The 12,654-nt window shown below is 43.7% G+C and overlaps 1 protein-coding gene across 1 annotated transcript in view; it reads right to left on the minus strand.

Moving 5' to 3' along the window:
• The window catches only part of GALNT9 (polypeptide N-acetylgalactosaminyltransferase 9), a 433,263-nt gene that overhangs the window by 14,883 nt on the left and 405,726 nt on the right, over positions 1-12,654 (minus strand). Inside the window, exon 9 of the mRNA XM_073628324.1 lies at positions 12,053-12,148. Within this exon, the coding sequence (XP_073484425.1) occupies positions 12,053-12,148 (96 nt within the window). The remainder of the gene's footprint in view (positions 1-12,052; positions 12,149-12,654) is intronic.

The raw sequence follows: 12,654 nt of genomic DNA on the forward strand, positions 1-12,654 counted from the left end.
CATTTGATTGTTATTGTGCAACTATTCTAATGAAGTTCTTCTTTATGGTGGTTGTAAACCTCTGGCATGAAAATTGAACAAAGATTTTCTCTCTATAGTCTGTACTTGTCTCAGTCCAGAGCACTAAGTCTAATTTCTGTCTGCTGCCCCGTTCCTCTGCTATCTGCGTAAGTCACTTCTGACAAGTGTTCCTGACACCAAGAGTTAAAAAAAGTAACTCAGCTATGTTTCTGTGTACTGTGTAAAGGGGGGGGGTTGTATCCATTCCCTCCAATCAGCTCTCAATGATCCATGCAGAGTGTAACTTCAGCATCCCACCTCCTGCTTTCTGAAAACTCAGACAAGCTGTATACATTCTGGACTTTGAATGTCTGTAGAGAAGAGATTGTTGCAGATAAACAGTTACAAATTATGTAGGAGGATTTGTTTCATCTCTGTGTATCGCCTGAAGCTAGTCACTTCACTAGGTATATGTAAGGGTTTACTTCCACTTTAGGGTGGGCTCTGATAAAGCTTCCTTTTTTTTTTCTTTTCTTTTCTTTTTTTTATGACTCTTTAGGTTTATGTGAACACGACTGTCATTTTCAGCACAATAATTAATTGGTATTTTGAGGGTTCATAGACTGTAGACTCTGTGCATTTTATACCATAGGTAGGTGTAGACATTATTTAACTTTGATGTAAAATGTTTTTATTTTTTAATTTTTTCCTATTTTTTTTATTCAGTTTTCTCAAGTGGGTTTTTTCAATAATACTGTACCACAATTTTGAGCCTTTTGAATGTTTGCTTACTGAACTGTGGCAGCCCCATAGAAAGGGACAATGTGTCTTCGGTTTATTCAATGTGGTGTCTGCGGGCTTCAGTTCATTCTTAATGGAACCTAGAGCCACAATAATTTTCTTCTTCTTGTTCAAAAATCATTTTCATGGATAAAACAACCCTATGCATTGCTGATCCCATAATAAAGCAGATGGATTTAACCTGACACCTATTTTTTATAGGTATGAAACCTGTAGCTGACCTAGCTGATGGCAACATGATGCCAGAATAAAAATGTATTTCTTTTATAACAATGATCACTTTGTTCTTTCAGTATATTTCAATAAGAAAATAATGAAATACAATTCTACAACTCAAACCTAATTTCATTAGTGACTGCTGCCACTATGTTTATTTTTATTGTCCTTTTAAGTTTATTAACATCATAATGTTCAATCGCTTGGAGGCAAAGGGTCTCAGCCACTGTTTTAGAGATCATTTTTTATTTAGTTCCCTACGAATAAAACGTTATGTTACTTTTAGGAATTGACTTGCTTTTTTCTCAGCCTACCGAAATCTCAATCATGCAGACCCTATATCCCTAGAAGGGATCAAGCCTCAACTGGCACACTTCAGTTCTTTATCTGCCTGTGCTGCTGCAGGATAACTGTCCATTTCTGGCATGTAGTGTGAGCTACTGATCTCCTGAGTCCCTGACAGTATGGGGTAACATATCACTGCAGGAACTACTAGACAAGCATAGTATAATGTAACAGCAAATGTCACTTTTATTTTGTGAAGTCATGCACAGCTGAGACTCTCGACTGTAAGGAAATCACTTTATAAGTCAATGCTGATGTTATGAAATAAACATACAATACATACTACAATTGGCTGTGCTTCTCCTGTGTATCACAGGAGTGCAGTTCGTTCTGCACCCTGTGACTCGTTTTCAGCAGATAGCGGGCTGAAGCCAGCTGATGTCACAGAGCCGGTTCATGGGAGCTGCTAAGAGCCTGAGCTGGTCGCTCCCGCCCCCTCCACAGCCCAGCACTCCAGTGAGCGTGGGGAGCAGAGCAGAAAGCGGTGACTGACAGTCACCAGCCCTCTGTTCAGGGAGCCCTGAGAACTGAGCGATCGTGGTGTTTGATCATTCAGTTCTCAGTGTTAGAACCAGTAAGGAACAGATGCAGCATTGGACTGATGCTGCATCCATCTAGGTAAGTATGATTCTGAAAAAAAAAACAAAGCCCATACTTCTCTTTTAAAACTTAACTTTAGGTTTTGTATTTCTGTTCATCTAGTACCTGCATTTACACAGCTCTTTCACAATGCACAGCCCTATCTGGCAGGACAGGAGACCTTATTTTTCCCTGCTGCAATAACACTCATCCCTCTGTCTCTCTGCTATCTCCTTCTGTCTGCAAGTGCCATGCACTGTAGCACACCTGATTGACTCCATGTGCTGCTTCTCCCTTCCCTCTCTAAGCTCTGGTACTTAAACTGCTTGCATAAAAAAAAAAAAAATACATTTGATTTGCAGTCATTTGTGTCTTTTTAATCTGCCTGGATTTCAGCTTCAAACAGAACAAAGTGGAACAAAGCAGCAATATAGAGCTAATCAATTACAAGCTTTTAAGTAATGGTATCCTTTAAGCATCATTTCGAAGTTAGTGGTCAAGCTTCATCAAGTAAAGTAAGTCAATGCAACCCCTGCTGTTGCTTATCAGGGGGACAAACGGATGCACATCATTATGCAAATGTTATATCTTGCCCTGAAAAGCCATTTAGAAAATTGATTGAATGATGAAAGAACTAAAGTTAATTTATGAAACATTAGTTAACCGAGCAGTGCATAAGACTGTGATCTTAGGATAATCTTTTTTTTTTTACTTTAATGAATAAATGTAACTGCTCCTTTTTTAGATCAAAGAATGGCAAGCAACATAGCCTCTTCTGTCTGCCTTTTTTTGTGTGCTGGGAACTTTGAGAGATGCCATCACAAGCACAAGCCATTGTAGATTTTTTCTGTTTACATACAGCCTGTTTACATCTGCACTATAACTGCAGACAATTCGAGAGGACAAGGAAGGTATCTGCTTCACACACCTGCTTGATGTAATGTCTTCACTGTCAGGAGACATTATTAATAATTTCTGTGCTGTACTGCTCTCACAATAGCTGTAGATCACAGACTAGACTGTTAGGCCCTGCTTGAGGTTATCTAAGCACTAGCTATCCTTCAATAAAGCAATTCCATCTGGCCAATTGTGAAAAGTAGAATGCAATTCTAGAGGGTTCCCTGATTTGAAGACAAGTGGCTTTAACTTTGCAGCAAAACATGTGCAAGTTCTTTTAACAGTTTGTGATCTCCAACAACTGCATGGGTGCAATGCAGCACAGAAATGATCATTTAGGGCTTCTGACTTGAACATATTGAATCAAAGAAGTATGTGGACCAGGTACCTAACTTGTTCTCTCTCCTTGTCAGCTATTAAAGTGCAGACTCAGAAAAGCTAGATGCCAACAGTGCAATGTTTATACTAGCATGGTCTTGTAATGACATTGTCCAAAGCACAGGGGAAAAAATACATATGTAATAAATTATATTTGCAAAGTTGTTTGGTATACCTGGATATAATAAAGGTCTGCTGGTTGGTGGGCCTGCCACATACCCAGAAGACGCTCCTGGAAACCTGATAATCATATTGAATGAAGAGATGGCCACAGTATTGTATGTCTTACACTTATACTCTAAAATGTTGTCCTTGCTGACATCAGTAATTGAAATCTATTTGATTAGGCAGCTTACTGAATATACAATTCAGATTCTATTTACTTGGCATCTGTGATCAAAGGCCTGAGACGCCTTTATTTCAGGAGTTCAGTAATGAAGGTAAAAACTATAATTTTTCGAACATATTCTGTAGCAGCTTATTTTAGTATTCCTTCATTTATATAGTTAGATAAATCAAATATTACTTGGAATGCAATATGGATGAGTACTTTGAAATCAGTTGTTTTTTAAACTTTTATAAAAAAAAAAAAAAAAACCCACACTCAGGCCAAAAGATACAACAGGCAATTATCTTTAGGCAATTTTTTGTAACATAGCAAAAGAGGGACACAAGATACAATTCAAAACATACTTTTAACATATGCCACTGATTTATGCTTTGTGGGTGGATGGAAAAAGAGAGCACAAAGCCGAACTGCTCAGGCTAATCCTCAAGCAATGTGTACAGACCAGGATCTTAAGGAAATCTGGGCTCAAGAACAAGTGGAGTGCATCAATCAAGATAAACGAATCACTGGCTGGCTGAGCCATGTGCTCAAGCAGGGATTATAGTGGGAGTGTAGAGTGTACTTGGTCACTCTGGCCTGACAGGCGGTTTTTACCCATATTGCTATATTCTGTCTGAGCAGCCCTTGTTAAAACATTTTTACTCTTTGACATTGAATAAGGCTTTGGAAAATGTGAAAAGTGCAGTCTTTCTAACAAGAATCATTTGCCAATCAACCATAGGTCAAATCAATAAAACTGCCCTTTCATATTGGTGGAGCCATGTTCAGAACGTCAATTGGGTACTCAGTGCATACACACCAATCACTCCTTGTTATTTGGGGCAGAAAACTTGTATTGTAGAAAATGGTTTATTATGAAGGAATGCTAAACATGAGATATGCTGTGTTAAAATGAACATGTTTTACTCTATGTACAAGCCCTCACAAATAAATTCTGATGGATTTCTGTTTGTGATATTTTACTCAATGTGGTTGGCCTTTCAAAAACTTACACTTAAGAATGACTTAGCTCACAAATCCATCAGTACAAGGTAATGTGGCAATAAATGGTTAAAATACCGAGCATGCAAATACTCGCGCTCCATAATCTGTCACCTCGGATTCTTACAAAAGGAGAAATAAACAGCAGCAAGAAATATCTTTGCAGAGAAGATGACATTCACAAATAGCCATTATGAAAACAAAATGTTTAGTTGAGCATTATCTTAAATTTATAGGGCAGAGCTGCTGCTGGTAATAGGAAAATTTATGCTTGGATAAATAAAGCTAAGCAGACAGGATTTGCTATTACGATATGTTGGGACAATAAGCAGTAAAGAGAATATTTTTTATAGTTACTGAAAAGCTAAAGTTGCATTTTTTTTCCAAGTCTTAATTACAAATATATAAATATGTTTTTAATTACAAGAGTAGAATTTAATCCTTTTGAATTTTTTTCCCACATGTTACTTCTTCTGATAAGGCAGGGATAGGACTACAAAGGCACTGAAGGTGACATACTGGTAAATGTTTTTTCCTGCCGCATCATGGCAGCATACACTTTGGGTTGTGACTCCGCCCCCACAACCTGATAGGACCACATAGCTATAAATTAATGAGTAGGCACCTGCCCCAGTATTCTCTTATTTTTACTCACCTGTCAGGACCGCACGGATCAGCACCCCCTTACCGCTTCGCCCCAGCCAGGTTCTAGCCTTTCCTGGGTGGAAGTCCTTCCTGTACAGCCTCTAAACAAGCTAGATGGAGGGAGCCCCATTCTGGTGATCTCAGGGGCACCTTTTTTATTCATTTTCTCTGCTGACCATAATATAAGCCTTAAACAGGCTTGACGTGTCAGCGGCCCATATAAGCCTTAAATAGGCTTGCCGATAGAATGGCCTCGGAAAGACTCATCTTGGCCTAAAAGATATAAGCCTTAAATAGGCTTAGTTGTGTGCAGCGGTCTCCGCCCCCCCACTCTCTCCCACCTACTTGGTTTCTGGGCTCTGTTGTTCTCCTATGATCTTCCCTGTGGTTGCCGAGTGTCCTCGGCGTTCTCGCGCATGCGCAGTGCGCACTTTAAGGGCTTTCTCTGCCTATGCCAGGTTCCAAGATGGTGCCGGGTGTCTCGCGGCGCTACTGCGCATGCGCGAGCGCTCGGCGCTAATGGCGGCAGATTTAAAAAGCCCCAGTGTCAGTTTTGCACTGCTTTTGCTGTGTGACTGACTTAAGACAGTTTTTTTACCTAAAAAACGCTCTGCAAAGGTAGGTACTCTTACTATTGCTCTAACTATCCTCTGCCTTAACCTTTTTCTGCATATCTTAATTCTTACCGTATCTGCAGGTTTTCACCACTCCTCCACTATGGAGACCGCTGCCCCAGCAGATCACCGCCAGCCTAATAGGTAAGGGGGGGGAGACATGGTAAGTAGTGAAGAGTGCACTACTAATGCTACCTAAATTGGTCAGCCCTGTCAGATCCTCAGGAACGTCTGCTTCAAGACAAAGAGAGACCTCGCATAGAAGAAGTCGCTCCAGGCACAGACGGAGCCGTTCATACCGCAGGAGAAGCCGCTCGGGACACAGAGGGAGTCGCAGAAGGAGCCGGTTTAGATCATACTCTTTCGCGCAGACGCCGTTCTCCTGCGCGCCACTCCCGTCCCTCGGGGAACACCTGCTGGATTTGCTGTGCGGTGGCCCTCCCGGATAAACTGGCTTGTCAAAAATGCCTAGAGGCCACCAAAGAAAGAGTCTTGGATACTGGAGAATCCGCTGGAATTTCAGCTCCCCAGGCCTTGACGGCGGAAGCGGATTTTTCTACCCACAGTCCCTCTCCCGCTCGGGTCAGTACATCAAGAGAGCAAGACTCTCTGTCCGATAATTAGGGATTGGAGGTATCGGCCGGCTTTGACTTCTCTAAAATTGAGCCGTTTGTCAAGTCGGTCAAGGAGGCAATAAGCTGGGAGGAACCCCAGGAGGTTCAGCAAAAACAAAGAAAATATTTCCCTCACCTCATGAAGGATCCAGAGGCCTTCCCGTTTATAGAGGAACTCGATGACCTGATTAAAGAGGAATGGCAAAGACCCGAAAAAAAATCTAGTCTGAATAACAGACTTCTTAAACTGTATCCGCTCAAGGAGCCTAAAGTGACCCCCCTGGTGTCTCCTCCTGTGGTGGATGCATCTTTGATGCGCCTAGCCAGGCATGTTACACTCCCGATAGAGGACGCGGTAACATTTAGGGATGTGCTCGATAGGAAAATCGACACGGACCTTAAGAGGGCTTACCTGTCGGCAGGAGGTGCCTGCAGGTCTGCGATAGCGCTCGCAGCGGTGGGAAGAGCCATCTCCAGCTGGTCTGCAAACACTGAGAAGCTCTTATTGGAGGGTGCAGACCAGGAAAAAATAGTTAAAGCTTTGCAAGAACTAAGCTTGGCGGGCGAGTTTGTGGCAGAGGCCTCCGTCGATACAATTAGGTCTGCATCGAAGTCTATGGTGGCCTCGGTAACGGCCAGAAGAGCGCTATGGCTGAAGCCCTGGACGGCGGATCCCGCCTCCAAGTCCAATTGGTGTCGCATCCGGTTTGACGGGGAGAACCTCTTTGGGACGAAATTGGACTCAGCCATTTCTAAGGTGACTGGTGGCAAGTCTGGACTCATCCCCTCGGATAGAAGGCCAAAACAGCAGAGACCTCCTCCCTTTAAGCAAAACCTTACGGAGAGGTATAGAGACGCAAAAGCGTACAGATCTGGGAAAGAGTACCGAAGGAGCTGGTAAAATCCTCAGTCATCTTTCATGAAGTTTCAAAAGCCCAAGACTCCCACTTCCAGTGATCAGAAGTCCTTTTGAAGGTGCGTCCGTCCAGCCAGCGGTAGTGGGAGCAAGACTCTCCAGATTCAAGCTGGCCTGGGCGGAGACTATAAAGGTTACCTGGACTCTGGCCACCATCAGTTTTGGCCACAGGTGGTCCTTCAATAATCGACCCCCAAAGGATCAATTTTGTCCAACCCACTTTCCTCCATCTCGGGAAAAAAGGTTGTCACTGCTGAATTATGTTCAGGATCTTCTCCAAAAACGGGCGATAGTAAAGGTTCCACCAGCACAGAGGGGCAAGGGATTTTATTCTCCGCTATTCCTCCTCAAAAAGAAATCGGGGGATCTACGTCCGGTTCTAGATTTAAAGAAACTCAACAGATCCATCCGGGTGGAATCATTCAGGATGGAAAGCTTACAGTCTATCCTCCAGGCCATAAACCTGGGAGATTGGATGCTTTCCATAGAACTTCAGGACGCCTACCTGCATATTCCAACTCATGCTGCATTCCAAAGATTCCTGCGATTCTCGGTGGGTCACGGGCATTTTCAGTTTCAGAGTCTTCCCTTCGGGATCTCGACAGCCCCCAGAACATTCACAAAGGTCTTATTACCAGCGATAGCCTCCTTAAGAGAAAAAGGTCTAAGGGTCCACCACTACCTGGATGATATCCTCCTCCTCTCAAACAGCCGGGAATCCCTCGTGCAACACCGGGAAATCCTAGTCTCCACACTAAAGAGTTTGGGATGGATAATACATTGGGGAAAAAGCAACACCCAGCCTACCCTGAGGATGGTCTTCCTAGGGGCCGAACTGGATTTCCCCGAGCAAATACAGTGGAGCTGCCACTGAAAAAATACCTCTATTAATCCAGAAAGTAAAAAAATCAATCTCGGCACCGTTTTTACCAGCCAGAGCATGCCTCAGTCTTCTGGGTTCTCTATCGGCAACCATTCCAATGGTCCAGTGGGCGCAATGGAATACCAGACCCCTTCAAACCTCCTTCCTGCGCCAGTGGGACGGTTTGTCCATGTCCCAACTGATTTACATCTCGGAGGAGGCCAGTCTATCTCTGCAGTGGTGGACGCGTCCTTGCAACCTCAGGAGATGCAAACAGATAGTCACCCCCCATCAGGAAGTAGTAACTTCGGATGCCAGCCTGGGGGGCTTGGGGCGCACATTATATTACGCGGCTCAGGGCATTTCAAAACCCAGGACTCTGTCTCGAATGTACTAGAGATGAAGGCAGCCTTTCAGGCCCTCTTGGCATTCAGCACCTTTCTGAGAGGGTTCTCAGAAAGAAACAAGTTCTCATAAAGATGGACAACAGAGTGGCAGTAGCCTACATCAACAGGCAGGGGGGTACCAGGAGCATCTCTATGATGCAGGAGGTCTGCCCGGTGATGCAATGGGCCCAACTGAACCTTCTAGATCTGAGGGCGGCTTATATTCCAGGCGTTCAGAATCTCCTAGTGGATTCACTCAGCAGAACAATCATTTCCAACAACGAGTGGTCTCTGAGCTCCCAAGCATTCACCCTCATATCCCAGACCTGGGGCCCTCCAGACATAGACCTCGCAGCAACGCCAGCAAACACGAAGTGTCGGAGATTTTTGTCGAGGTTCCCTTTTCCTTCAGCGGAGGGAACGGATTGTCTCCAACACCCCTGGAACTTCCTCCTAGGCTATATTTTTCCACCAACTCCTCTCATAGCCAAGTTCCTTCTCAAGCATTCTGCAGCTCTAGTGCTGGCTGTGATTCCCTTTTGGCCACGGAGGCCTTGGTTCACTACCCTCCTACAGCTGAACACAGTGGACCCTCTTCCCCTCCCGGTATTGGCAGACTTACTGGCTCAGGGCCAGCTACTTCACCCAAGCCCGGAGAAGCTACATCTAATGGCCTGGAGGCTGAGAGGTCTAGATTCCTAGACCAAGGCTGCTCTCAGAAGGTAGTGGATACTCTACTCCAGGCTAGGAAGTCTTCCACGAATAACACCTACAGAAGGATCTGGAAAAAGTTTATTTCCTTTGCCCAGGAGCAAGGTTGGGACTCTTCTTCTCCATCAGTGGCGCAAGTGCTCGAGTTCCTCCAGTCAGGACTGGAAAAAGGTCTTGGGTCCAGCACCCTAAAGGTGCAAGTGTCAGCCATCTCTGCCTTGACAGGAGTTAAATGGGCCCTTAATCCACTTGTTGTTCAATTCCAAAGGGCCTGTCTAAAATTAAGGCCTCCTAGAAAACCTTCATTTCCGGCTTGGGATCTCTCAACTGTCAACTGGAAGTCCTATCCAAGGAGCCATTCTTTCCACTTGAAAACATCTCCCTTTGGGATCTGACACTAAAGGTCTCATTTCTAATTGCTATAACATCAGCAAAGAGAGTCTCAGAGTTGCAAGCCCTGCTAGCCAAAGAGCCGTACCTGATGATCTACCCGGACAGGCTAACTCTAAAGTCATCAGATCGATTTATCCCGAAAGTCTCCTCTTCATTCCACTTTAACCAGGAGATTGATCTTCCGGCCCTTGTCACAGATCAGGGCGCTCCTCATCCACTGGATGTCAAGGGCAACTTTTTGCAGTACCTCTCAGTAACCAAGCCGTTCAGAAAGTCTGAAAACCTCCTAGTCATCCCACATGGGTTTAGAAAAGGCCAAGCGGCATCTGCCCGTGCCATCGCCTCATGGATGGTGAAAATTATCAAGAAGGCCTATTCCTTGAGCACCTTGCAGATTCCGGAGGGCTTAAGGGTGCATTCTACCAGGGCAGTGGCTACTTCATGGGCAGCTTACTGTAGAGTCTCAGCGGAAACCATTTGTAGAGCGGCCACCTGGTCCTCCAGAAACACCTTTATATCCCATTATAAAGTGGATGCTGCACGCCTATCAGCAGTAGATTTCGGCAAGGCCGTTATACAGGCCAACTCTTCTATTCCTTGTCAATAAACTTACTTTGCATTCCCACCCAGTCTGGCGAGTTACTCCCCAAAGTGTTTGCTGCCATGATGCGACAGGAAAACGGAAAATTGTATTAAAGTTGCGCCTGCTTGTGGAATGGCGACAAACTTTTACCCTTAAAAATCACCATAGGCGGTGTATAAAAATTCTACAGGTTGCATGTTTTCAGTTTCATATGCAGGCGCTACTCATGTATGTTCTTTAAAAAAAAAAAAAATTACTTTTATTCCTATTAGAAGGAATGTAAACATCAATGCAATAAAAAATAATAATAATTTTATGTCATTTAAAAAAAAAGTCCCTTTAAGAGCTATGGGCAGAAGTGACGTTTTGACGTTGCTTCCGCCCTGCAATAATATGGAGACAGGTGGGTGCCATCTTCCCCTCACTTGTCTCCATGCCAAGCTAGGGAGCAGACACGATCGTTTCCACCGCTTGCGGCGGCACCAGTAAGCGGTGGAGGGCACCGGAGAGCGGCGAGAGGGGGGGGGTGCCACAGAGACCACTTTTATCTTGAAGCAGACCGTCCGCTGAAGAAGAGGATACCGGGGTTATGGCAGCTAGCTGCTGCCATAACAACGATATTCCTCTTCAAAGTATTGGCGTACAACGATGGCGGGCGGTCCGTAAGTGGTTAAAAAGCACTGACAAAAATAATATTAATTCATCCACCACATCTAAGGACCGGTGATCTGCAATATATTACAATTTTGTGCTTGGGTTTAAGTACACATTATTATTATTATTATTCAGGATTTATATAGCGCCAACAGTTTGCGCAGCGATTTACAACATGAGGGCAGACAGTACATTTACAATACAAATCAATACAGGAGGGATCAGAGGGCCCTGCTCGTTAGAGCTTACAATCTAGAAGGGAGGGTCAAGTGGAAACAAAAAGTAATAACTGTGAGGGATGAGCTGATGGAAAAAAATGAAATTACAGTTGTTAAGTGTGGGTAAGATAGGCTTCTCTGAAGAGAAGGGTTTACAGGGATCGTCTAAAAGCTAATAAAGTAGGAGATAAGCGGACAGATTGGGGTAGGGCATTCCATAGGATTGGAGAGGCTTTGGAAAAGTCCTGGAGGCAAACATGGGAGGAGGTGACGAGGGAGCTAGAGAGCAGGAGGTCTTGAGAGGAACGAAGAGAATGAGTAGGTTTGTATTTAGAGACTAGGCTGGTGATGTAGCTGGGGGGCGAAATTGTGGATGGCTTTGTACGTAGTTGTTAGAATTTTGAATTTAATTCTTTGGCCGAGCGGAAGCCAGTGGAGGGATTGACAGAGAGGAGTGGCAGACACAGAGCGATTGGTAAGGTGGATGACTTTACAACCACTTTAAATTGGTTGTAAAGTCTGCCTGTTTACTTGTACCTACAGGTAAGCCTATAATAAGGCTTATCTTTAGGTACAGTGAATATCTCCTAAACATGCAGCCGGTGACGTCGCCGTGCCACAATTGTAACTCCTGCATGCGCAGTAGTGACTTCATCGCAGCCAAGCCATTCAAGGGACCTGGTGCTCAAACCTGGAAAGAAGACTGGGTGAAGATGGAAGTGACAGCATGCCGCTGGAGGGATCCGCTTTACAGGTAAGTCTGTCATAATGTACTAGTATGTGGTGTATACTAGCACAGTATAACATTGAGCCGCAAGGGAACAATCTTTTTATTTTTCAAGAGTTAACTGCGCTTTAACAACTGCAGTATGAAGGAAAACTTTAACCTCGCCTTCTAAGCATTGCTTACCTGTGAGGACATGCCATGGCATGGGTACAAAATGGCTTTGTTGTCGTCTTCAGAACCTTGATCCAGACAATAGCCTGTTGCTTTACTGTTGCGAAGCTGTAAAGATTAAAATAAATAAGAAAAACATCAGATAATCAATTCCCACTTTAAACACTTAAACATTTTTTCCCTATGATAGTGTTCCTGGGTTTGCTGGTTTAACCAGCGTCATTTTTCTCTGTGGGAAAAAAAGAGACCATATTAAATGTTAAAAAAAAATATTAGTTTTTTCATTTATTTAATTTGTATTTGTGTATATATTGTCTTTTCGGTTCTCTAACACAGTATTGTTTGTTATAAAGAAAATTACCCACTGAGGTGGATTTACTAAAGAAAAACAGAATGTTTGCCTTTCAAGTGCAGCTACACTCATTTTCTCCAGAGCTTAGTAAATGTGGTAAAGCTCTGCTGATTCCCATCGTCCAATCATGTTCAAGCAAAGTTTTTTTTTTTTTTTTTCCTTGCACCTCATTAGGTATTCTTTACAAAGTGAAGCTTCTCCACAGACACATTTACTAAAGAAAAAGAGTGCAAGTGCACTTGCAAAGTACACAGTAAATCTA

This window comes from Aquarana catesbeiana, linkage group LG01, assembly GCF_042186555.1.
Source record: "Aquarana catesbeiana isolate 2022-GZ linkage group LG01, ASM4218655v1, whole genome shotgun sequence".
Taxonomy (NCBI): Eukaryota; Metazoa; Chordata; class Amphibia; order Anura; family Ranidae; genus Aquarana; species Aquarana catesbeiana.